The 27,836-nt window shown below is 42.2% G+C and overlaps 1 protein-coding gene across 1 annotated transcript in view; it reads left to right on the top strand.

Annotated features, from left to right (window-relative positions):
- LOC124267709 (catenin delta-2-like) overlaps positions 1 to 27,836 on the top strand; it is a 104,508-nt gene that overhangs the window by 39,533 nt on the left and 37,139 nt on the right. Inside the window, 2 exon segments of the mRNA XM_046702692.1 lie at positions 10,257 to 10,441; positions 26,141 to 26,212. Of these exon segments, the coding sequence (XP_046558648.1) occupies positions 10,316 to 10,441; positions 26,141 to 26,212 (198 nt within the window). The 5' untranslated portion in view covers positions 10,257 to 10,315.

Here is a 27,836-nt window from a genome sequence, read left to right as displayed (position 1 = left end):
GATTTATTCTGTATTGCCCAAACATCATGGGATATCTCCTGTTTTGCCCAAATATCATGAGATATATCCTGTATTGCCCAAACATCATGGAATATATCCTGTATTGCCCAAACATCATGGGATATCTCCTGTTTTGCCCAAATATCATGAGATATGTCCTGTATTGCCCAAATATCATGGGATATATCCTGTATTACCCAAATATCATGAGATATGTCCTGTATTGCCCAAATATCATGAGATATATCCTGTATTGCCCAAACATCATGGGATATATCCTGTATTGCCCAAATATCATGAGATATCTCCTGTATTGCCCAAATATTATGAGATATCCTGTATTGCCCAAACATCATGGGATATCTCCTGTATTGCCCAAATATCATAAGATTTATTCTGTATTGCCCAAACATCATGGGATATCTCCTGTTTTGCCCAAATATCATGAGATATGTCCTGTATTGCCCAAATATCATGAGATATGTCCTGTATTGCCCAAACATCATGGGATATATCCTGTATTGCCCAAATATCATGAGATATGTCCTGTATTGCCCAAATATCATGAGATATATCCTGTATTGCCCAAATATCATGAGATATATCCTGTATTGCCCAAACATCATGGGATATATCCTGTATTGCCCAAACATCATGAGATATATCCTGTATTGCCCAAATATCATGAGATATCTCCTGTATTGCCCAAATATCATGAGATATGTCCTGTATTGCCCAAATATCATGAGATATGTCCTGTATTGCCCAAACATCATGAGATATATCCTGTATTGCCCAAATATCATGAGATATATCCTGTATTGCCCAAATATCATGAGATATATCCTGTATTGCCCAAACATCATGATATCTGTCCTGTATTGCCCAAACATCATGATATATCCTGTATTGCCCAAATATCATGAGATATATCCTGTATTGCCCAAACATCATGAGATATATCCTGTATTGCCCAAACATCATGAGATATATCCTGTATTGCCCAAATATCATTTGCCCAAATATCATGAGATATATCCTGTATTGCCCAAACATCATGAGATATGTCCTGTATTGCCCAAACATCATGAGATATATCCTGTATTGCCCAAATATCATGGTATTGCCCAAACATCATGAGATATATCCTGTATTGCCCAAACATCATGGGATATATTCTGTATTGCCCAAATATCATGAGATATATCCTGTATTGCCCAAATATCATGAGATATATCCTGTATTGCCCAAACATCATGGGATATATCCTGTATTGCCCAAATATCATGGGATATATCCTGTATTGCCCAAATATCATGAGATATATCCCGTATTGCCCAAACATCATGAGATATATCCTGTATTGCCCAAACATCATGAGATATATCCTGTATTGCCCAAACATCATGAGATCTGTTCTGTATTGCCCAAACATCCTCGGATGTCCTTTATAGATCTATCTGTTGTAAATATATATTGTTTTGTCAAGACTCTATATTTTCATGCTGTTGTCAACTAGAACATTTCCTGAATACTGCTGTATGCAGTTTTACCTATTACTTTCATAATTATTATTTATTTATAACCATAATCATCTTAAACATTCACCATCATGATCACCACCACCACCAGCACCACTTGCGTACATTGATGCTCATGCTGTTGATCACTGGATTGTCTGGTTCAGACTGGTTACTTACAACCTGCCTTGGATAGCTGGAATATTGTTGAATGTTGTTTAAACAACAATCTAAACAAACAAACCAGTGCCATAACTAGTACCACCAGTGTTGCCCCTAGACCATCATCGTCATCATCAGCATGATCTGTGGCTGGGTCAGCCCCCTGTTATAACCAGCCTGTCCATGTATTATATTGACTGGTCAGGGAATACAGTTTCTATTGACTGTAATGTCCCCTGGTCTAGACAATGCTGACAGGCAATGCGGGAGATTAATTCCAAGGCCTGACAGGCATAATCAGTGCAGCATAATACTGGGCTCTGTACGGAGGAGGGTGGATGTCTCACTGTCACATCAACTGTGGCTGAGATTAGGGGAGATGTTTTCACACCTCACAGTGCTAACATGGTGTTTGTGGGGCAAGTATTTCAACAGTCTACAAGTGGTAAATTACAGTATTTGGTAGGTGTGGTATTTAAGAATTAAATGGCCTTTTGAAGCCATTGCTGATGAGGGTTTCTATAAGATATGCCAGTGTGTATTGACATTCCATCTCTCCGGCCCTGGATTCTACACACAGAGCAGACTGACAGGTAAATGCTGAAACATCATGGAGGTACAGCATTCACCTGGCAGTCCTGAGAACTGACAGAGAAATGACTGGAGAGTGAGAGTGGACTATGTACGTGGTGTGTGTCCAGATGGTGGGCCTCTCACAGTTGTGGGCAGCCAACTGCAGGACGCTTTGTTACCTGGGATTCACACCAACATTTGAAGCACCTGTCACATGGGGTAGTGTATGCACCTTGATGATCTAGTGATGGACCTCACCCCCTGGTCTGGTGGAAGTCTCTCGTCCAGAGAGTAGTGTCTGCACCTTGATCTAGTGATGGACCTCACCCCCTGGTCTGGTGGAAGGTTCTCGTCCAGAGAGTAGTGTCTGCACCTTGATCTAGTGATGGACCTCACCCCTGGTCTGGTGGAAGGTTCTCGTCCAGAGAGTAGTGTCTGCACCTTGATGATCTAGTGATGGACCTCACCCCCTGGTCTGGTGGAAGGTTCTCGTCCAGAGAGTAGTGTCTGCACCTTGATCTAGTGATGGACCTCACCCCTTGGTCTGGTGGAAGGTTCTCGTCCAGAGAGTAGTGTCTGCACCTTGATCTAGTGATGGACCTCACCCCTTGGTCTGGTGGAAGGTTCTCGTCCAGAGAGTAGTGTCTGCACCTTGATCTAGTGATGGACCTCACACCCTTGGTCTGGTGGAAGGTTCTCGTCCAGAGAGTAGTGTCTGCACCTTGATCTAGTGATGGACCTCACCCCTTGGTCTGGTGGAAGGTTCTCGTCCAGAGAGTAGTGTCTGCACCTTGATCTAGTGATGGACCTCACCCCTTGGTCTGGTGGAAGGTTCTCGTCCAGAGAGTAGTGTCTGCACCTTGATCTAGTGATGGACCTCACCCCTTGGTCTGGTGGAAGGTTCTCTGGTGGAAGGTCCAGAGAGTAGTGTCTGCACCTTGATCTAGTGATGGACCTCACACCTTGGTCTGGTGGAAGGTTCTCGTCCAGAGAGTAGTGTCTGCACCTTGATCTAGTGATGGACCTCACCCCTTGGTCTGGTGGAAGGTTCTCGTCCAGAGAGTAGTGTCTGCACCTTGATGATCTAGTGATGGACCTCACCCCTTGGTCTGGTGGAAGGTTCTCGTCCAGAGAGTAGTGTCTGCACCTTGATGATCTAGTGATGGACCTCACCCCTTGGTCTGGTGGAAGGTTCTGGAGTCCAGAGAGTAGTGTCTGCACCTTGATCTAGTGATGGACCTCACCCCTTGGTCTGGTGGAAGGTTCTCGTCCAGAGAGTAGTGTCTGCACCTTGATGATCTAGTGATGGACCTCACCCCTTGGTCTGGTGGAAGGTTCTCGTCCAGAGAGTAGTGTCTGCACCTTGATCTAGTGATGGACCTCACCCCTTAGTCTGGTGGAAGGTTCTCGTCCAGAGAGTAGTGTCTGCACCTTGATCTAGTGATGGACCTCACCCCTGGTCTGGTGGAAGGTTCTCGTCCAGATCTGGAGTTTCCATGTAGTTCATTGTACTCAGTCATTTGGCATGACAAGCAAACACTTTAACCACACGACTACCCCCACCACCCTATATTAGACAATCTAATATGTTCTCTGTTTAATGTTGGCTGTGTGGGAGCTGGAAATTGCCCAGTGGAACGTTCCAGCTATACAAAAACAAGTTCATTTATGTGAGTGAAGGTATTTTCTTCAGACAGACTGCATAAACTATTAAGATGCTACTTATCCAATAAAAGAGATTATCTATGAACTGATACATAAGGATGCCTCAGTTTTGATCATGGTCTGTTTGTGAACACTCACTCACTCACTCACTCACTCACTGTGACTCACTGTGACTCTATAACAAGAACATTGTGAATCCAGCTGTTTTGAAAGACTCAACCAACTGTGAAGAATCAGGCGTTTGACACTGTTTAGTTGAACAAGCCTAATGGAAACCAATGAGGTATTAGCTGTGCCTTCCACTGGACTGACTGATGAAAGTGGCATTGTCGGAGTAAAATTGTCTGATTGGTCCATTCTTGTTAGCAGCTTGCTTGTCACACATAATCAGATTAGTTCAAGGGAAGCTAACATCACAATGGTCAAGATGTCACCCTTTGGACATTAATCAAGGTCATTTGAAGGTCATCGAAGAAGAATGCTCTTGACCATGAGATTCCATAGGATTTGAGAATGGCAAATCAGTTGTTTATGATATTTGCAAGTGTTAATTGCCAGATTGTGTTAATTGCCAGATTGGCCATAAAGCAAATGTAAGGAAGATAACGTCTGTGATAACAGAAGCCACTTTGTACAAGCATGTTTCTGAGACAGCTGTAACTTGCAGCATATCTGGTTTGAAGCAAATTTGAAAGTCTGATTTTACATAGTGTTTTCATTAATTGGAAAAAATTCAACTGAAAAATGTCCTGATATGTAAAAAACCATAGAAATCAATAGCTGTGAAGTTAGATATTCTCAGTGGACAGGGAGCAGTATTGAAGCAATCTACATGTGTGAAGACAGCTGTCCTCCCACTTATTACTGTGTATATTGGTGTAGTTGTCAGGCTGCTAGTGTTGGTCTGGGATACATCCCAGCATGCATGTGCAGCCAGCCATATGCAGGAAGTTCTTTCAGTAACTACGGGAGTTCTCACAGAATCAATATTCTGAATTGGCGACAGAACGTTTGATTGTACAATTTCCTCTGGTTCTAATGCATTCTGTAGAAAAATGTTTGAACCTGGAATTGCTACTATTTACCTTGCCACTGGATACAGACTGGACACAAGAGGCTGTCTGGTTGACGACTAGTTTCATCATTTGATGTTTCTTCAGATGTATCCACAGCATGTCTTGAAGTAAAGTAAGGGATCATGTTGACGTAGGTCAGTAAAGTACAAGTGTGTGAAGTAGTTCCTGTTTGTGAAGGGTTTGTGAGTAAAGGTCTTCTGGTCAATATATTCAGGCAGTCTGTGACTATGGATAGTAGTCTGAATATAAAACGTAACGCCAGAGACGTTCTGCCTGTAACCTCAGCTCTTACAGTCTGTTTATTACATTCAAACCTCCATAACTGCTTCCATGAGTTGAGTTTGGGCAAGTTGATTTGAGGCATTCTTCAAGGGGTTTATATGTTCTTCCTTCTGCCAATATCTTTTTTGTTTCATCCTCTTTCATTCAAATTTAGGGAGAAAGTATTGGTTTTTGAACATCTTCAGATTTTTTGCTCATTGTAGTGACGTGTACAGGGAAGCCATTGATGACTCTGGGTTCCATGGAGGAGGATTGGTAACCTAGTAGGTAAAGCGTGGCTTGCAAGTCTGTGTTTTATTCCCAGGTGGGAATAACACTATAGGAAGTCTGTTCTGGTGTAGGTGGGTTCGGTATGAGAAATCCAGTGTCTGTCTGTCACTCTGATGTAGTTAGAATATTGCTTACAGCAGCAGAACACCAGTCATCCGCTCAGTCACCTTCTGTTCCTGGGAAAGAACAGGAATTATTTCAGAGTTGTCGGTGTGGATTTTGTTCTGATGTAAGTGCTGCTGCCTGCATTATGTAATTGGTTTGTGATAAGATTTGGCCTACATGTCAGCAACCAGACAAAGGTGACTGAGAAAGATTTAAAATATTGATAGTGTAAATGAGCCTACAGAGAATTGCATGCTGGGAATGATAGTCTGAGGGGAATCTGAGTCGATGACCATTGCCAGAGAAGTGACACGTGGGGAATGAGTTGGCGCTGGCCAGCCAAGGCGGGATGGACAATAGACTTTGATCTGATGATAAGAAGTCTGTGAATGCAAATGTCTAGCTGGACTACAGGACTTATAATGAACTTGCTCTGCGGACAGAGAGATGCTGTAGATAGAATATATGTTGGTGTGTAATTGTGGACCAAAATGACTTTTGTCTGCTCGTGTTATATTGGTTCTTTAGATAAGAAATATTTGAACACTGAAATATGCTTAGCTATTTCTTTGGTAAATGAGGCCTTATAAGTTAAATGAACGTTTACATGTACTTTCTGGAGATTTTTCAGTAAACATAACTGAAATGTTTATGAAGGCATATGCTAACGTTCCTTGTTGGTAATAGTGTACAGTTTACCCGACAACAGACTTAGGTCAACTTCAGCTGTTGTTGGACTGATTGACTGACTGAGTTTGGTTTTACGCCGCTTTTAGCAATATTCCAGCAACATCACGGCGGGGGGCACCATAAATGGGCTTCACACATTGTGCCCATGTGGGGAGTTGAACCTGGGTCTTCGGCGTGACGAGCCAACGCTTTAACCATTAGGCTACCCCACCGCCCCAGCTGTTGTTGGAGATCAGGACAGTTCTTGTTGCTGATCAATAGGTCCTATTGTAATCCCCATGGACGACCACAATGGACCTTTGGGATCAGGACAGTTCCTGTTGCCGATCAATAGGTCCTATTGTAATCCCCATGGACGACCACAATGGACCTTTGGGATCAGGCTCACTGGCTGATTGCGTGTTGCCATGGCCTAGTTTTTAAGGATTGGTGCTCGTGTTGTCGGCCACTGGTTTCACTTGACTGGTTAGAGGCTGCAGTGTTGGGTGGAATATTGCTGACTGGAACTGACAGCCTTCTCCCTCACACCTGGTGTAGTAAGGTGGATGATCTACTAGTTTGACTGCTACTGCACAATGATTTAAGTTGGAGAGAAAATTCAATCATATTGGGTTACCATTGGACTGCATCAACATTAAGAGTACATCATCACATCCTCACGCCTACACCCATCATGGCGCCTACACCCATCATCACGCCTACACCCATCATCACGCCATGGCTCCAGTCAGCCTGGGCAATGCTCATCTGCCATTATATCGCCATATCTTTTTCACTGTTCCTGTGAGACACTCAGCAAAGTTTTGACATTAATTGCCTGTATCTGTGTCCAGAAATGAGTGACTTGTAACTGAGAAGAGTTGCTCTCTCCTTGCCACAGCCATTGTCTGTAGGTGCACACGTTGTATCTCAGGTCACATGGTACCTGTGGAGGCTGCTGATTGGTTAGCTCAGGTGGAAAGTGAAGTTTAGATTATGGCATGTTATTTTGATAACATGTGGAAGCAGACTTGTTTGATTTTATCAGATAATAAGTGTGAAGCCTTTACTTCCTAATAGCATAAGAATTTGGTAAAGAGGGATTATGTTTTAAAAAAAAAAGATCACTCCTGCAGAAAAAGAGTGAATGAGTTTAGTTTTACGCCACATTCAGCAATATTCCAGCTATGTGGCGGTGGTCTGTAAATAACCGAGTCTGGACCAGACAGTCCAGTGATCAACATCATGGGAATTGATCTGCAGAAAAAGTTATCAATTTAGTATTATATTTGATGATATGGAGAAAAATACATCCTTTTTTTGTTAGTGCTATTTTTTAAACAGTTGTGATGAAAAACATAATTATTTTTATATGAGCTGCAGTTATATAAACAGTTACTTACCGGGCCGCTTACTATATTCTAGAAGCAATTCTTGATATTGACTTCTGACAGTAGCTGTTGCACAAAGATCATCATGAGGAATGGTATCTAGGATGACATGTGCTTGTATGACTGGTCATTGTGACTCTCAGTTCATTCATGTCAGGGCAATGGGGCAGCCTAGTGGTTAAGGCGTTAGCTCATCACGCTGACGTCCCGGGTTCGATTCCCCACATGGGCACAATGTGTGAAGCCCATTTCTGGTGTCCCCTGCCGTGATATTGCTGGAATATTGCTAGAAGCGGCGTAAAACTAAACTCGCTCACTCATTCATGCCACAATAAGGTTCGAGTTGTCGTCATCACCAGGAAGATAATGGTCAGAGGTATTTCATCATCTGCTCTGTAATTTGAATAATGATAATGTGAATGGATGCATTATCAAAATATGAGATATTAAATCTTTGCTAGCAGATGTAATTGTCTGCCAAGGAATAACAAACAGATTGGTTTAGAGTGCAAGTTACAGCATGTTAAACAAGTCATTACTGTCAGTGGTTTCAAAGCTCATCTGTCGTTATTGTGTGAGAATACAGATTGTTTGTTTTTAATTTGTGTTTGTCGGTAGTCTGTGTTACACAATGTTCTGTGGGATATGGCTGTGATCAATCAGCAGATTATTACTGCATGTCTGTTGTGGGGCAGTGTGACCTGTCATCACCTACTGCCTGTGTTTGGTTAATGTCTGCTGGTTGAAACACCTGCTTTCAGCACATACTGGCCTATTCAACAGTTTGTCATGATCAATGAATGAGAGATAGTATATTTTTTATGCCCCCGCCATATATGGCAGGGGCATATAGGGTTACCCTCGGTGTCCTTTACGTCCGTCCGTCTGTCCGTCCGTCCATACGAAACAGGAAATGTATTCTATCCACTTCTCCACCATAACCGCTCTGTGGAATTCAATGAACTTATACATGGGCTTTCTTTGGACTCTAATGGTGTGCATCTCATATTTTTTTTGTCGACTTTTTCTGTTGTTGTAAGTTTAGAGACATTTGAACTTAGGTACATTTTGCTGAATTTCTCTATGATGATAGTGTAATAGGGGATGAAGTCTATCCACTTCTCCACAAAAACTGCTCAACAGAATTGAATGAACTTCTACATGTCTTTTGTAGGGACTCTAAAGGTGTGCATTTCAAAATTTTTTATGCAATTTCTTAATTTTGTCACTTTTACAGATGTTTGAACTTAGTTGAATTTGGTTCTATTCAGCCAATGTTCGTTCCATCCAACAGGGGGTGTACGTTATCCACTCCTCCTCAAAAACTGCTTTATGGAATTCTTTTAGATTACGCATGTGCTTTATAGGGACTCTAAAGTCGTGCATCTCATATTTTGATTTTGTATTTTATTTATTTTTACAATTTTAATGCCGTTTGAACTTAGATAAATTTTGTTGAATTTCTCTCTGAATATAGTGTTGTAGGGGTGAAGTCTATCCACTTCTCCACAAAAGCTGCTCAACAGAATTGATTGAGCTTCTACGTGTGGTTCATTGGAACTCTAAAGGTGTGCATCTCATACCTTGTTCATCCAATTTCTTAATTTTGTCACTTCTACAGATGTTTGAACTTAGTTGAATTTGGTTCTATTCATCCAGTTCGTCCCATACAACAGGGGGTGTACTTTATCCACTTCTCCTCAAAAACCACTGCACAAAACTCATTTAGCTTACATATGTCTTTTATAGAGACTCTTAAGGTGTGCATCTCATATTTTGTTTTCGTATTTTATAATTTTTGTATGTTTAGAGAATTTTGAACTTAGATACATTTTCCTGAATTTCTCTCTGATGATAGTGAAATAGGGGATTAAGTCTATCCACTTCTCCACAAAAACTGCTCAACAGAATTGATTAAGCTTATACATGTGTTTCATTGAGACTCGAAAGGTGTGCATGTCATAGTTGTATAGATGTTTATTGAACTTGTTCGTGAATTTTGTTCAATTATTGATCTTTAAATGTCTTATGAATGTCAGCGGGGGCATCCGTGTCCCTGGACACAATTTTTTCTTGTTTTATTTTTGTCACTCATTCGACCATTTTTGATAGCTACAGAGTTTGTATATTTCTTACAATCTGTGAATCATATCAATCAATCCATTCACATAATACCCTGGACTTGTTACTGACAGGTGAAACCAACTGAATCGTTCCCCTTTGTTGTGCAAGGATCCTATGAGTAATTGAATTCCAACTAACCAGCTGTTGGGATGGGACATGATTAGCTTAGTTGTCTATGAAAATTCTATTCCCCCTGCAGAGTCGCCTCCTTCGGGTCTTCACAGTCCGACGGTTGGAATTCAAAATGAATATTTAATTGGCCTCGTCTTAATTCTTGTTTAGTTGGCACCATAACCATACTTGCATCAGGGTCTCCAGGTGATATCACTTAAAATCATAATTATTTCACAACATTTTTGTCTCTTGGAACAGTGTTTCATGTTGTCAATGTGTCTGACAGTATCTGTCTTTTGTTGCAGCCTATATACCCAGCCTTGTAGTGTTCCCGGCACCATCACCGATGTTATGTTTATGAGCAATGCCTGCGGGTGGCGACACCTACGATGACCATACCCTGATGCAGTCATACCAGCTGCAGACCAATGAATCTTTCAACGTTGCGGATGAATCTGCAGCCAGTATTCTGAAATCTGTGAAGGCACAGGTCAGTTGACATACGTTTGTGGTTGCATTCTAAAATATATAATCGGATATAATACATGCACACTGTACCTATTAGTGGTAATTAAGAAAATAATATATGAAAATGCTGAAGTCGAACCTGTCTTTGTATGTAGTATGAGTGTGTTTGTGTTGTACAGGATTTGTACAACACATCTGGACCTGGTTCAACAAAGCTGCTATGTTTGTAGTGCATGTGTACAATTCAAGAATTATTTCAGTAGAAGAATTCCAAGTTTGAGTTTGACTTTGCTCCTAAAATTCTGCTAGGTTTAAGATGGAAGACATTGCCCTGATACTATATATTCATTCAGAACAATGTGTTCTTGAAGAACCAGCTACACATTGTCAACTTTCTTCTGAAAACCAAATGTCTTCTTGAAGTTCCCAATAAACATTGTCAAGTTTAATGTAAAAACCAGATGTCTTCTTGAAGTCCCTGATAAACCTTGTCAGGTTTCTTATGAAAACCAAATGTCATTGTCGGGATTAAAGGCACTGTATCACACCACACTTCTCTAACAGTAAATAATGCATTTCTGTCATTTCCCCCAAAAATATATATATTTTGTTTACAATGTTAAATTAAAAATTTCAAATGAATTAATGCAATGTTGCATTAAATAGACTCTCATGCCCTCCACCGGCTGAACATTATTTCAAGCGAACCCCATAGAGTTATGTCCCTTGGAGCTCTCTTTACAAATATCTTACACACAACTTGTGATTGAAACCAGTTCGGCAAACACAGACAACAACTCGTGCGACAGTTTTTGATGTACGGTGCAATTGTTTACATTCCATATATGGCAAGTGTTCACTGTTTGGAAGCTGTTCGCCTCAAAGTACCAATTATCAATTTCAGGCAAGTCTGAAGGGATAAAAAGACTTTTATTGCATCATTAGGAAGCTAAAGTGAGTGCATATGACCCAATATATATAGTGTAGGCCAAAATATTGTTGAAAATGTGTGACATTGTGCCTTTAATGTAAAAACCAAATGTCTTCTTGAAGACTCCTCTACCCTGTGTTCAATGAACATATTTGGATAACCTCGTCCCTGCTACACATCTTACAATAGATATGCTAATGTTATTTCTGTTTTCTGTAGGTGCTTCTGGCTTACTAGTAAGTAAATTCATGTTTGGTGAGGGTGTATTAAATAACTTTTATTTTCATTTCCTATATAAACACATATCCCAAGTTTTTGTGAGGTGATTTTTGTTTTGTACACTTATGTATTAAGTGTGGTAACCTGTTAGAGGTTTAGTTAGTAGAAACATGGTGTGGTTTTCTAACTGCTTAAATACTATTTATGTTCAAATTAATTCATGCTTCCTCAGATTATTCAATTAATATTTTAGTACACCTTAGGTATGTAGTTGTTGAATAACCCATACTATAGCTTACAGAGGAGAATATACACAGGTCGTCAAGAAGGAGGTCAGTTCTTGGCAAAATAAGGATTGTAATAACTGTATTCCCACAGAAAGAACTGTATTGGTTTGATACATCCTCTGCTTTAAGCTCAATAACAATGCTATGAGGACTTTGTTCAGGATGTAAGGGGCCTTTGGTAGTGTAGTGGACAAAGCATAAACATGTCACATTGATGTCTTGGGTTTGATTCCCGACATGGGTACAAGCTCATTCCACATGTACCCAACAGTTACAAGGCTGGAATATTGCTAGCACTAGTAGCAGGGTGTAACACCAACCCTCTGTCTCAGTAACTTACAGAAAGTTGGCGCTATTGTTTATGTCTTGAATTGGACTAAGAAATTCCCTCAGGTTCAAAGAATGACCTGAGAGATAACCTGTTGTTTCTAATCAGCTGTACCGTGACCTGAAAGGTAAGCCTGTATACAATTATTGACCTGAGGGCCGGTGATCTCTCTTGGTTTGTTGGTGACCGATGCCTCGTGTGGCTCCACTGGCGTATTGTGATGACCTCATTTGACCCCCCATGATGGTGCTAGGTTACACCCCCTAGTGTGACTAGGGTCATTTAGGGTCAGGTTGTTACAGGTAATTTGTTTACGGGGATTGAGTTACACAGGTAGTTGATTGTGAAACATCAATTGTAGGGAACAAGTGTGCCAGTTGTCAGGTGGATGTCGGCCATATGCTGCTGGTGGAGAGTTACCTGTATAGCTTTCTTTCTCCTCTGTATTGCATATTTGTTGCCTGATTTCCCAACATATCCTGAGGTCATTTAAAACTTCCTGTAAATATCATTTTAGTGAGATAAAAAATCTGTCCAAATGTCCTCTTGTTCATTCAAACCACAGAGACATATTTCAGTCCACTTTGCTGTATTGTGTATATGTAAGACTGATTAAACTAAGAAGAGTGGTGAGGTCATGTGTGTAAACGTGATAAGGGATAATTATTACAGGTGCACTCAGATGGCTCAGGCGAAACCCAAATATTAATTCCATATTTCAATGGAAATGAAAATATACATGAACTATTTGTGTTTGGCTGTGAGTGTTGGTTGCATGCACCAGTATGTTTTGATTACATCTTGGCCTCGTTAGCAGGTATTTTGACACACCTGTATGGATAGGTGTTGTGGCTCATACATGGTTATCATGGACAACTCAGGTGTAGTTTTGGTACTCCCCTCCCCTCCCTCTGCTCCCCTCCCCTCCCTCTGCTCCCCTACCCTCCTGTCCACTCCACTCACCTGTGATCACCACCAACAACACTGAATTGTTTGTTATAGTGGATGCAGTAGCTGTCACGTGCCTATAAAACTTGATGTCTGTGTAGTACAGGGCGTTAATATCTGCAATATACTCTCATTATGTGAGTTTAATGTGATGATGATATTTCTTCTTACACAGAGAGTTAATGAACTTCGGGTTTATAAAAGGTGATTGGAAAAGCCAGAGTCCTCTTTTAATCTGACAAGACATTTTGCATGCTTCAGGTCTAGCACTGTATTTTTAATTGAGCTAAAGAAACAAACGCTCTCTTTCCTTGATTGTCATTTGAAGGTTACAAAGGGAATGCTCCTATTTGTTTATTTTTGAACAGCTACTTTAAACTGTAGTTGGTCACAAAAAGGTTGGTATGTGAGATTAAGGCTGCAGTTTACACAACAAAAGACAAGTTGGTATGAGTTGAGATGGAGTTGTTATACACCTCCTGGTAATTACGAGACGTAGTGTCACAGACAGACAACTGACAGGTGGGAATGTTGGTGATGTGGGGGTGTGTCTGAGACCAGGAACAGGTAGGAAGTCTCGGGTTGATGTTCAATTTTGTGGATGACGACTGAGAATTGTCAACACAAAGGGAGACAATTAGTAAATTTGCATAATGGGAGGTCCACGGAATGGAGGACAGTTTGTCAGCTGCAAAGACCAGGATGATGAGCTTCTTCAGTAACTTTAAACATGCTCTTTCTATCAACCACTTGTTTGTATGGGTATTTGAAAGACCTGATCTGTAAGGAAGATCTGTCCTGGATAGTTTTGTGATCTGCTTGATCTGCTTGATTGTGATAAGTTCAACTTGGCCATAAATTGCAGTCATGGATTTTTTGTATTGGCTGGATAAAGAATTTAAAAAAATACAGTGATAGTGAATTGGTGAGAGTGACACAAGGACTGGTGGTATTTACAAAATGACGCATCTGCACGCAGGTTCTCGGTTGTTCTGTGACAAGGCGGAATTAAGAGGATTGACGTCCTGAGATGGCATCATGCAATTGAGTCTTTACACGCACAGTAGCAAGCATAAATCACAGCAGATGGATCTCTAGCACTAGTGGTGATGTTGTCAGGCATGCTATGATTTCTGTCAGTTTGGACACCAACTGAATCCAAATATTTCTAGAATTATGTAATGAATGTAAACAGTTAAACAGATTTGTTTTATCCAGGGATCCCTGTAAAAATAAGCAGATGGCTTCAATGCTGAAGACAGAAACTTCCTGTTTCTATGGATTCTTTTCTAATGAAGTTTATTGCTTAAAAAGATTTAAAAAACATCATCTTACCAAAATGATTAAATTCACATGGTCATCAGATTTATTGTGAGTGGTTGCATCTCTTAAATGCTCCACAAAGCTATGATTATTGGTTGGAATCCCAGATTTGCCTTGTTAATTTGCCCTGGTATTTTTCCTGGGTTTGTCAGTTCCATGTCTGTGCTGGTGAATGTCTAAAACCTGTGCACTTTGGGTGTTCTACCCACATCAAATGTGATGGTAAAACTGAAATCCAACATTAAGCCAACTGTACTCACTCATCCTCCATGGAGCAGACGGCTTCGGGTGTGTGGTTAATTCAGCCCCAGACATGCTGATGGGACACAATTTACTCTCCACCCCAGGGGAAAGATCATGAACACACCATGAATCTCAGGTCCAGCAGCGGCAGCATACTGGGCTTAACCCCTGGCCTGCTGACAGTGGTCCCAATTATTGCCTTGATGTCAGGCTGCCAACACAGTGGTTAATCAAGTTCCTGGAGGGACAACATAATTTGGCAGACTGAGCCTGCAATCAGTGTCATATCACACTGGCAACATACACAATTTCTTGTGGATTTTATTACGTTGTGGGTGTGTTGGAAGGAAGGACATTCAATCAGCTGCAGACTGCTTGACTCTTGTTGTACAGGTCAGACTGCAGACTGGAATCTTGTTGTACAGGTCAGGCTGCAGAGTGGGATCTTGTTGTACAGGTCAGGCTGCAGAGTGGGATCTTGTACAGGTCAGGCTGCAGAGTGGGATCTTGTTGTACGGGTCAGGCTGCAGAGTGGGATCTTGTTGTACGGGTCAGGCTGCAGAGTGGGATCTTGTTGTACAGGTCAGGCTGCAGAGTGGGATCTGTACAGGTCAGGCTGCAGAGTGGGATCTTGTTGTACAGGTCAGGCTGCAGAGTGGGATCTTGTTGTACAGGTCAGGCTGCAGAGTGGGATCTTGTTGTACAGGTCAGGCTGCAGAGTGGGATCTGTACAGGTCAGGCTGCAGAGTGGGATCTTGTTGTATAGGTCAGGCTGCAGAGTGGGATCTTGTACGGGCCAGGCTGCAGAGTGGGATCTTGTTGTACAGGACAGGCTGCAGAGTGGGATCTTGTTGTACGGGTCAGGCTGCAGAGTGGGATCTTGTTGTACAGGTCAGGCTGCAGAGTGGGATCTTGTTGTACAGGTCAGGCTGCAGAGTGGGATCTTGTTGTACAGGTCAGGCTGTAGAGTGGGATCTTGTTGTACAGGTCAGGCTGCAGAGTGGGATCTTGTTGTACGGGTCGGGCTGTAGAGTGGGATCTTGTACAGGTCAGGCTGCAGAGTGGGATCTTGTTGTACAGGTCAGGCTGCAGAGGTGGATCTGTACAGGTCAGGCTGCAGAGTGGGATCTTGTTGTACAGGTCAGGCTGCAGAGTGGGATCTGTACAGGTCAGGCTGCAGAGTGGGATCTTGTTGTACAGGTCAGGCTGCAGAGTGGGATCTTGTTGTACAGGTCGGGCTGCAGACAGGGATCTTGTTGTACAGGTCGGGCTGCAGAGTGGGATCTTGTTGTATGGGTCAGGCTGTGGAGTGGGATCTTGTTGTACAGGTCAGGCTGCAGAGTGGGATCTTGTTGTACAGGTCAGGCTGCAGAGTGGGATCTTGTTGTACAGGTCAGGCTGCAGAGTGGGATCTTGTTGTACAGGTCAGGCTGCAGAGTGGGATCTTGTTGTACAGGTCAGGCTGCAGAGTGGGATCTTGTACAGGTCAGGCTGCAGAGTGGGATCTTGTACAGGTCAGGCTGCAGAGTGGGATCTGTACAGGTCAGGCTGCAGAGTGGGATCTTGTACAGGTCAGGCTGCAGAGTGGGATCTTGTTGTACAGGTCAGGCTGCAGACAGGGATCTTGTTGTACAGGTCAGGCTGCAGACAGGGATCTTGTTGTACAGGTCGGGCTGCAGACAGGGATCTTGTTGTACAGGTCAGGCTGCAGACAGGGATCTTGTTGTACAGGTCAGGCTGCAGTGGCATCTTGTTGTACGGGTCAGGCTGCAGAGTGGGATCTTGTTGTACAGGTCAGGCTGCAGGTGGGATCTTGTTGTACGGGTCAGGCTGCAGAGTGGGATCTTGTTGTACGGGTCAGGCTGTAGAGTGGGATCTTGTTGTACAGGTCAGGCTGCAGAGTGGGATCTTGTTGTACAGGTCAGGCTGCAGAGTGGGATCTTGTGCAGAGTATCTTGTTGTACAGGTCAGGCTGCAGAGTGGGATCTTGTTGTACAGGTCAGGCTGCAGAGTGGGATCTGTACAGGTCAGGCTGCAGAGTGGGATCTGTACAGGTCAGGCTGCAGAGTGGGATCTTTTGTACAGGTCAGGCTGCAGAGTGGGATCTGTACAGGTCAGGCTGCAGAGTGGGATCTTGTTGTACAGGTCAGGCTGCAGAGTGGGATCTTGTTGTACAGGTCAGGCTGCAGAGTGGGATCTTGAGCTGCAGCTCGGAACCTTTAGATCGGCATATGGTACTTCTGCAACTGCTTTTCATCTGATGCTGTTTACTATTGTGCTGTTGTAACTCCATCGATTGATGCTCATGCTGTTGACCCACTGCAGATCTAAATTCTGAATTTCCTGGACAAAAAGACAATTCTGTTTCAGTTTTAATATTTTAAGGACTTACCATTACTTTTTTGCAAGATACCTGTTCTTCTGATGCTATGTACCTGAATCATCACTCAAAATAATCAAATATAGATAAGAAGTTTGTTCTTCAGCACTGATTGATCAAGTCGGAATGGAGTGAAGGACAGTACTGGGGATTCTAGGACAGAGAACTGCCATGTTTCTCACTGCCTCCAGCATGTATGGCTGATATCTGAGATGGCCCTGATTTGTCATCCCATCACCACCACCTAAATCATGTTTCTCTGAAATGAGACGTGTTGTGTTTTTGTACTGGTTGATAACCCTGATGGCACCACAGTGGCCGTGCTTCCATTGCAAAGTTTTCTCAGATAATTTCCATGGACCTTCCAGCTGAAATTGAATCTTGTTTGTTAAAGTTGAGGCCAGCTCGACATTTTCTGATAACAATATTGAGAGAAGCAGAAGTTTGTGATGTCACTTGGCATCCCTTTCAAGCAGCCATGTTCGAGTTATTACCGCTTGGCTTCAGTCTTGGTTAAGCTCATTAGATACAACCGTCCAATTACAGCAAAGTGGCCATTAAGATCTGACAGTTTCATGATGCTGAAGAATGTCGCCATCTTACCATACGTTCCTGCTGAGTGTATCAGTACATGTGAAGGTTGTAATAATGATCCAGTGTATCGGTACATCAGTATGTGTTGTTAAGTCTAAAATAATGATCCAGTGTATTGGTACATCAGTATGCGTTGTTAAGTCTAAAATAATGATCCAGTGTATCGGTACATCAGTATGTGTTGTTAAGTCTAAAATAATGATCCAGTGTATTGGTACATCAGTATGCGTTGTTAAGTCTAAAATAATGATCCCATGTATCGGTACATCAGTAAGCGTTGTTAAGTCTAAAATAATGATCCAGTGTATCGGTACATCAGTATGCGTTGTTAAGTCTAAAATAATGATCCCGTGTATCGGTACATCAGTATGTGTTGTTAAGTCTAAAATAATGATCCAGTGTATTGGTACATCAGTATGCGTTGTTAAGTCTAAAATAATGATCCTGTGTATCGGTACATCAGTATGCGTTGTTAAGTCTAAAATAATGATCCAGTGTATCGGTACATCAGTATGCGTTGTTAAGTCTAAAATAATGATCCCGTGTATTGGTACATCAGTATGTGTTGTTAAGTCTAAAATAATGATCCAGTGTATCGGTACATCAGTATGCGTTGTTAAGTCTAAAATAATGATCCAGTGTATCGGTACATCAGTATGTTGTTAAGTCTAAAATAATGATCCAGTGTATCGGTACATCAGTATGCGTTGTTAAGTCTAAAATAATGATCCCGTGTATTGGTACATCAGTATGTGTTGTTAAGTCTAAAATAATGATCCAGTGTATCGGTACATCAGTATGCGTTGTTAAGTCTAAAATAATGATCCAGTGTATCGGTACATCAGTATGTGTTGTTAAGTCTAAAATAATGATCCAGTGTATTGGTACATCAGTATGCGTTGTTAAGTCTAAAATAATGATCCAGTGTATTGGTACATCATCATACGGTATTAAGGCTGTAGTAAGGATGCAGTGTATTGGTACACCATTGTATTACATGGTACAAAAGATACTGTTGGTATGTACCATATATAATCGGACTATTTGACATGCAAAGTAATGTACGTCATGAATGGCAGGATCCTGCAGTCATGGGTTTGAATACTTGACTCATGGTAGAGCGAGCAGGTAGCTGAATGATAGTGAATGAGTGAATCATGCTGGTAACCATTGGATTCCCTCATACAGCCTCCACACATGTCAGGAACAACCTGGTATCAAACCCTAGACACTCACTCACTCACTCACTCCCTCAAGGAAATATACACACAATGTATTAATACTGTGAGTGACAGCTGGGAACTTGACACACAAGGGAAGCTTGAAACCTGCTGCAGTGTGCCACCACCTGTCACCAGCATGGACTCCTATTGTCAACATTGGAATAACGAATATAACCTGTTACCCTTGAATCCATTCCTGGTCTTGTTAACCCTGTACAACAAGCAGTCTGTAAAGATCAACCCCAACATGGACATTCAGAATGTGTCGTCGAAGATTTGACTGGCATGCCCGTTTTATTGTTGCCACCATTGTATGTGAGTTCCTGTGAGATGTGTAGTCGTGCTGGGGTCAGTGTAACCTGCAGTGTTTACATCGCCACCTGCCTCATACACTGCAATATTGGCATCTGCCCCAGTCAACGGCAGCAACATCACTGGCTGCAACTTTGCCAAGTGCACTTGGTATCATCAGCTGTTTTAGTAGCTATTCACAAGGTTCTTTCTGTTCCTAACCAACTGTGCTTTCTGTCAAAACACGCCAGAACTTGTCTTGGCCCACTTTGTATTTGGACTTGCAATTGAAGCAGCTTCATTTCACTTACTTAGATCAGCTAGGTTTGTTTTTGACGCACATGGTATAGTATGTAAATGTTGTGGTTCAAGGTTGGAGGTTGGTTAGCAGTTTCATGAAGCAGAGAGGTCGGTGAAAATAAAAGATGTCAGATTCCGTGTATATATTCCATTTTCTCTCCTAAGAATGTTACTATTATTTACATATTACTGATCAAACCAGTGCAGAGGAAGACTGATAATCATGGGCTCTAGGTCATTCTTTACAGTGTTAGTGTGCTAAACGCATGTTCTTGTGTTCACCAGACTAGTAAGAGCACTAATGAGCTGCATCGTCTTCCTTCTCCCGTTGTTATTACACCCAACTCACTGATGTGTATAAATGAGTGTTAAACAGAGCCACAAAACATTACAGACTGTGGCACCCAGCTATGTATGAAGAGGATGTTACATCTGCTGCTCGTCAGGTCTAAACATGTTCTCCACACAGTGTTGAGTTGACTGCTGCAAGGAAGTAGAACTTTAAAACCAATAGTGGCAGCAGTTAAGTCAGTGTTGAGATCTGCTCTGGCACCCAAAACAGCAGATTTCAGTTGTTGTAACTCACCAGTGATGTGATAGTAGAGGGGAGTTGTGAATATTAGTGGGCAAACATGAATATATGATGCCTGTATTATTGCACATATAAACCAATCAGGGCAGTTTCCATTGCAGCAAGGCAGACGTGAATACCTCATGGCAAATGTAAGTTTATCAGGGCAGTTTGTGGCAGCAGTGTAATATGAGGAGTGTTAGAGGTCATACCTCTGATGCTTCCTGCCATTGTCGCACCGCATCTAACGCATGTTGGGATGACGCTGTCGGGGCTGCACCTGATGCAGCAGGCGAGGCATGAATGGTTCAAGTGGTTCAGGGAACCTGTTTCCCTCCTTATCAGCCAGTTTGTACTGGAAAAATGAGATCTATGTTTAGCAATGGGGTGTCAGATTAGAGAGTGTGTTTGCTACACGATCCATCGCGTGTTGATGAAGCTGATAGTATTGATGTGTTGTTATCTACATGTTACACTGGAGGCTCTCCGTTCTTACTTGCAAGGAACCCACTGATTAGATTGGCCCTCTGTACAGATGGGTCGCTCTGGAAGGTGTGACAATCACAAGGCCATCATGAATGGTACAAGGTCGATTTCAAAGTTTTAAGTATCAACGTTTCATTCTTTGTTGAAATTTTAGTATGTTCAATGTGTTGGTCATGGGGCTGTTTGACAGTGTAATTGTCTTTCAATTATATCATCATTTGGTGTGGCTTGTCAACCCAGTTTCTGGCAGCCATTGTAACAAAGCTCCTTACACTGTACTTTGGTGAACTCCACACAGAGACTACCTATGGGATGAACTTATTTCATTTTCAAGTTGGCCAGGAAAGACATCAGATCAGGATGTGAGGCAAAAGTCCTGTTGTATAGAAGTTATTTCAGTTCCATGAACCCAGCTGATAAAAGTCAATATGTTGAGATTGAGATCTGGAAATAATATTGGGGCTGGTAGACACTGAAAGTTTTAATGTTGATTGTCAGATCCACTTGTTCCAGTTGTAGAAGCTGCACTGTACAATACAACTACAAGCAGTTGCTTGCATCTTTTCTGGTGTATGAGATATCAGATATTCAGATTTCATAAACCTGAGTGGTAGAATCATTTAACGATTGGTTAGTTTAATCTTCACACATGTCTGTTCAATAATTCGGATTAAGCACCATACTTATGTTTGTGGGTTACACTGAAATAGTCAATGTTAAAGAACTGGGCCAAGAAGTGTGTTATGTGTGGCTCCCCTCTGTTCCTATACAGACGGGCGCTAGGGTAGCCTGGTGGTTCAAGTGTTAGCACGTCATGCCAAAGTCCCAGGGTTGATTCCCCACATTCCCCTAAAAGTGGCATCAAACCATACTCACTCACTCACTCATACTCTTATACAGACATGGTGTGTCGTAACTTAAACACAACATTATTCCTCACTAGCTCACTCACTGACATGTGACATGACATACTGAACAAAGCAACATTATTCCTAACACTGACTGACTGACTGACTGACTGACTAAAACTGACTGACTGACTGACTGACTGACTGACTGACTGACTGACTGACTCACTGACTCACTGACTCACTGACTGACTGACTCACTCACTCACTCACTCACTCACTCACTCACTCACTCACTCACTCACTCACTCACTCACTCACTGACTCACTTGCAGAGATAAGTGAAATACTGCCCTCAGCATCTTGACCCCCACCTCCCTGTCTCATTATCATTGTCTGGATCACCACTGCATTAGTATCTCTACATGTTCCTAAAATGTTGAAACCCAACCTGCTCTAAGACTCCCTTGCCCATCATATCTGCCGTTTGACGTCAGATTCAGAACATACTGTAAGTCTGTACTGTCCTACTCAGCTAATGCCCTTGCAGATGAATGGGCATATATATTGACCAGAGAAATATGAGACATAAATTTATGTCCAGTCCCACTTCTGTATACATGTAGATGTATTGATCTTTCCCTTAATGCTTGGATCCAAGTGTCACCATGCTAGCGTGCAGACATTTCTCCACTGTTGCGTTATCAACTTGTATGCCTGAATGGTATTTCGATCAGCATATAAGCTGGAGTCAATATTACTGTACTGGAACAATGATGTTTGGTTAATCAGTCATCGAATCAATGACTGCAATTAGGGAACAAGATAGAGCATAAATGATTCATTTTGGGGCAGTTGACATACAGAGGTGCTATATTCCAGGCCCAAGTTCAGAGTATGGATATATTGATCTGTGATCTGTTACAAAGTCGTGTACTGCCTCAACACGTACCTTCAATATATTCCTGCCTTGAATTAATACACTCCTTCAATATACCTGCCTTGAATTAATACACACCTTCAATATATACCTGCCTTGAATTCATACACACCTTCAATATATACCTGCCTTGAATAAATAGACCCCTTCAATACATACCTGCCTTGAATAAATACAATGTGTTACAGCTCCAATTGTTGGGGTCAGTGTGCTACAGCTCCAGTTGTTGGGGTCAGTGTGTTACAGCTCCAGTTGTTGGGGGTCAGTGTTACAGCTACAGTTGGTAGGGTCAGTGTGTTACAGCTACAGGTGAAAGGGGTCAGTGTTTTACAGCTCCAGTTGTTGGGGTCAGTGTGTTACAGCTCCAGTTTTGGGGTCAGTGTGTTACAGCTCCAGTTTTGGGGTCAGTGTGCTACAGCTCCAGTTGTTGGGGTCAGTGTGCTACAACTCCAGTTGTTGGGGTCAGTGTGTTACAGCTACAGTTGTTGGGGGTCAGTGTGTTACAGCTCCAGTTGTTGGGGGTCAGTGTGTTACAGCTCAGTTGTTGGGGGTCAGTGTGTTACAGCTCAATTGTTGGGGTCAGTGTGTTACAGCTCAGTTGTTGGGGTCAGTGTTACAACTCCAGTTGTTGGGGTCAGTGTGTTACAGCTACAGTTGTTGGGGATCAGTGTGTTACAGCTACAGTTGTTGGGGTCAGTTGCTACATCTTCCAATTGTTGGGGGTCAGTGTGTTACAGCTACAGTTGTTGGGGGTCAGTGTGTTACAGCTACAGTTGTTGGGGGTCAGTGTGTTACAGCTACAGTTGTTGGGGGTCAGTGTGTTACAGCTCCAGTTGTTGGGGGTCAGTGTGTTACAGCTCCAGTTGTTGGGGGTCAGTGTGTTACAGCTCCAGTTGTTGGGGTCAGTGTGTTACAGCTCCAGTTGTTGGGGTCAGTGTGTTACAGCTCCAGTTGTTGGGGTCAGTGTGTTACAGCTCCAGTTGTTGGGGTCAGTGTGTTACAACTCCAGTTGTTGGGGGTCAGTGTGTTACAGCTCCAGTTGTTGGGGTCAGTGTGTTACAGCTCCAGTTGTTGGGGGTCAGTGTGTTACAGCTACAGTTGTTGGGGTCAGTGTGTTACAGCTCCAGTTGTTGGGGTCAGTGTGTTACAGCTCCAGTTGTTGGGGGTCAGTGTGTTACAGCTACAGTTGTTGGGGGTCAGTGTGTTACAGCTACAGTTGTTGGGGGTCAGTGTGTTACAACTCCAGTTGTTGGGGACAGTGTGTTACAACTCCAGTTGTTGGGGGTCAGTGTGTTACATCTCCAGTTGTTGGGGTCAGTGTGTTACAACTCCAGTTGTTGGGGTCAGTGTGTTACAGCTACAGTTGTTGGGGGTCAGTGTGTTACAGCTACAGTTGTTGGGGGACAGTGTGTTACAACTCCAGTTGTTGGGGACAGTGTGTTACAACTCCAGTTGTTGGGGGTCAGTGTGTTACAGCTCCAGTTGTTGGGGTCAGTGTGTTACAGCTCAGTTGTTGGGGACAGTGTGTTACAGCTCCAGTTGTTGGGGTCAGTGTGTTACAACTCCAGTTGTTGGGGTACAGTTGTTGGGGGGACAGTGTGTTACAACTCCAGTTGTTGGGGGACAGTGTGTTACAACTCCAGTTGTTGGGGTCAGTGTGTTACAGCTCCAGTTGTTGGGGTCAGTGTGTTACAACTCCAGTTGTTGGGGGTCAGTGTGTTACAGCTCCAGTTGTTGGGGTCAGTGTGTTACAGCTCCAGTTGTTGGGGTCAGTGTGTTACAGCTCCAGTTGTTGGGGGTCAGTGTGTTACAGCTCCAGTTGTTGGGGGTCAGTGTGTTACAGCTCCAGTTGTTGGGGTCAGTGTGTTACAGCTCCAGTTGTTGGGGTCAGTGTGTTACAGCTCAGTTGTTGGGGTCAGTGTGTTACAGCTCCAGTTGTTGGGGTCAGTGTGTTACAGCTCCAGTTGTTGGGGTCAGTGTGTTACAGCTCCAGTTGTTGGGTCAGTGTGTTACAGCTCCAGTTGTTGGGGTCAGTGTGTTACAGCTCCAGTTGTTGGGGTCAGTGTGTTACAGCTCCAGTTGTTGGGGTCAGTGTGTTACAGCTCCAGTTGTTGGGGGTCAGTGTGTTACAGCTCCAGTTGTTGGGGGTCAGTGTGTTACAGCTCCAGTTGTTGGGGTCAGTGTGTTACAGCTCCAGTTGTTGGGGTCAGTGTGTTACAGCTCCAGTTGTTGGGGGTCAGTGTGTTACAGCTCCAGTTGTTGGGGTCAGTGTGTTACAGCTCCAGTTGTTGGGGTCAGTGTGTTACAGCTCCAGTTGTTGGGGTCAGTGTGCTACAGCTCCAGTTGTTGGGGTCAGTGTGTTACAGCTCCAGTTGTTGGGGTCAGTGTGTTACAGCTCCAGTTGTTGGGGTCAGTGTGTTACAGCTCCAGTTGTTGGGGGTCAGTGTGTTACAGCTCCAGTTGTTGGGGTCAGTGTGTTACAGCTCCAGTTGTTGGGGTCAGTGTGTTACAGCTCCAGTTGTTGGGGTCAGTGTGTTACAGCTCCAGTTGTTGGGGTCAGTGTGTTACAGCTCCAGTTGTTGGGGTCAGTGTGTTACAACTCCAGTTGTTGAGTTACAGCTCCAGGTGAAGGCAGGCTGGGGAGTATTTGACAGCTCCAGTTGTATGGGGACGTTCCAGGTGTAATGACACACCAACCAGTTCTATTTGAATTGTTTGCTTGTCATAGTTGGAAGTCCTGCACATAAAGCGTGGCTTGAAAATAATTAGTTGTTCAACTCTTCTTTTGATAGAAATGAATGTTTTTGTGTGATCGAAACAGTGACTGAAGAAACACCCTGTATTCTCGCTCGAAAGGTAGTAGAATCTCATCAGTTTTATTGCCCTGGTATTTGTTTGGGAGTCAAGGACGTATCAGTCCCCAGCACTTACATTTCATTGATTTTGTTAGCTACAAACTGCACTGTGACATCTGATAAAGTTTTGACAAGGCATTCTTCTATGTTCCTATCAAAATTAAAAAATATGCCGGACAGTTTGGACGACAATCAGTCAATGTCATAGAGACTGAAGAGCTGCCTGCATGTGGTGTCAGAATCTGCAAAGATAAATTTGATAATATTCATCTCTAAACAATTTCTAGTGTATTGTACTTTCCAAAATTATTATCCTTGCTTTATCAGAATTCACCAAACTAGCGGCATATTCTTGGCAAACTGACATTAAGTGATACTTATTTCTAAAATGATTGATAGTAGCATCGTATGTGTTTTCCATGAAAAACTAATCTGACTGCACTGCCTACTTAACATAGGTTCTGTTTGAGAGATCCCATTCTCGTGTGTTTGCAAAAATATTCTGCCCTGTTTTCTCCAGTGTCTCTTTCAGATCGTGCTTGGACAATTTCTGTGTGGTTAAATACCTTCCTTGCATAACAGTTTCGAAACAAATGTTCCCTGCAAGCTGATAATGAAAAGGTTTAGTCTAAATCAGCTGCTGATGGATGTGAATGTATTTGTTTTGTCCTGTATCTGGAACAGATGACATTAAGTATGGATACGTTGAGGTTGTAGTCAGTGCACCGAGGCTGGGAAAAGTCAACTTTCTTGTTTTCAGTCTCTTGTCTGGGAGGTTGTCCCACCAAGGACACATAACTCTTGCTTTTGTGGCGTTTTCAGATTTGTGACTTGAGACTCCGGAGGGCTTCTTATATAATTGTTGAGAAACAATTATAACAAATGTTACAGTGTTTACTTTGTGCTGTTTACGTTTATATATCTGTGTTGTATATGTCAACCTTTTTATTCTAGGAGGCACAGTTTGAACGTCTGACAAGAGAATTAGAAGTAGAGAGAGAGAGCGTAGCTCACCAGCTGAATCAGGTAGGTGACTGTTTTTACACACGGCACCAGTTGTCTCCCTTTGTATACAGTTCAGTAAACAAGATAATCCAGTCTCACTGTGAGGCTCCATACCTGTACAGATTGATTGACAGTTGGATTGGCGCAATTTGAATACAACTGGAACTGACAGGTTAAGTGAAGTTTGTCCTGTTGTCTTGCAGTATTAACCAATCCCTTGAGCTCCCTGCTGATCGTGCGATCTAACACCTAACAGCACTAGAGGGACATAGCTTTAACCATGGGTTCTATTTTAATGTAGTATTCTTTATACATATTCTTCTACTAATTGGTATAAACAACAGATATATCTACAAGGTCAAGACTAGTGTTGTGTATAAAAAACATCCTGTTTTGAAAGATCCATATTTTAGATTGAAAATGTATGCACAAAAAAACTGCAGTTCAATTTTGAATCAAACTGTGCCCTTGATAAGGTAGGATTGACCGTTGCCCCATGACATCACATTGAAGGTGTGCTCTGTGAACGGTATGTGGAGTAACTCTTTGTCACATGTGGTATGGAATGTTCAAATCATAATCTACAACAAATAGCAGCAGTGATGTGTGGCATGCTACTGCCAGGGGCATCTTTGGTTTCCGTCTCACACAGGGAGAGGCCGCTCACTCCCTGAAACTGTTCCCCTCTCTAATCAAGTCCTATTTATAATCATTTATTGACATACGTCTCTCAACAGATATTTTCATATTAAGGCCAGACCAATTTTATTTCTTGTATTTTGGATCCACCTGTCGTATTTTTCAAGAATGAGAAAAAAAATAAAAAAGATTTCCCCTGCTAAAAAAATAAATCCTAATGTTTTTATTGACCAAAAATGTAAACTTAAAAGATAACGTCTTTTAGAAAAAAAATTGCCCCATATTCACTTTATAAATTGTCAAAAGTAAGATACTTTTAGTATTTAAAAGGAATATTGCTTTGACTGGTGATGTATTTTTTTCTTCCCCTCTTGCAGTTAGGTTTTCTGAGGAAAAAATCCATAAAACAGGAAATACAATTGGAAAAGGAAACAGTAGATCCTAAGATCCTAGAACTTGTCTTTCTTGTTTCCCGATGTTTGATGACTGGTCGTGTGCATGTTGATGACAGATGTTTAAAGAAATAAAAACTGTTCACGTTTCAAACAAAGACAACACCATGTTAAACTTTCCAGGCTTTAGTGGGAAGTATAAAAAAATTCCACAAAATTACGAAAAAGCGAAATACTCTACATTTTTAAAATCATATTACACTGAAACGTGGCAGATATAACCTAGTTTCATCCTGCTTCAAGTACCATGCCAGTAGTTTTCATCTAAAATTAGTTCCTCAGCTCACTGTCAGGAGGAAATCGTGAACATGAGTTCAGGTGTGGAAACAAGCCTTGGTATTTTGGGAGGATTTGGGAGTCTTGTTTCAGGCAGTTCAACTTTTTCATCCTTCTATCAACACTCTGATAGTCTTTTTTACCTTCAGGAGAGATGAAAATTTCTTTTTTTGTATCTTTAGCACAACTAGAATTTCTTAGAATCTCTCTGACATATTATATAAACAATTGAGAATTTCTTCACAAGAGTTGGCTCACACAGCAATGAGTGTGTGGTA

The sequence above is a fragment of the Haliotis rubra genome, unplaced genomic scaffold, assembly GCF_003918875.1.
Source record: "Haliotis rubra isolate DU_JTF1 unplaced genomic scaffold, ASM391887v1 Scf133, whole genome shotgun sequence".
NCBI classification, from domain to species: Eukaryota; Metazoa; Mollusca; class Gastropoda; order Lepetellida; family Haliotidae; genus Haliotis; species Haliotis rubra.
This window is presented reverse-complemented; position numbering and strand designations above follow the sequence as displayed.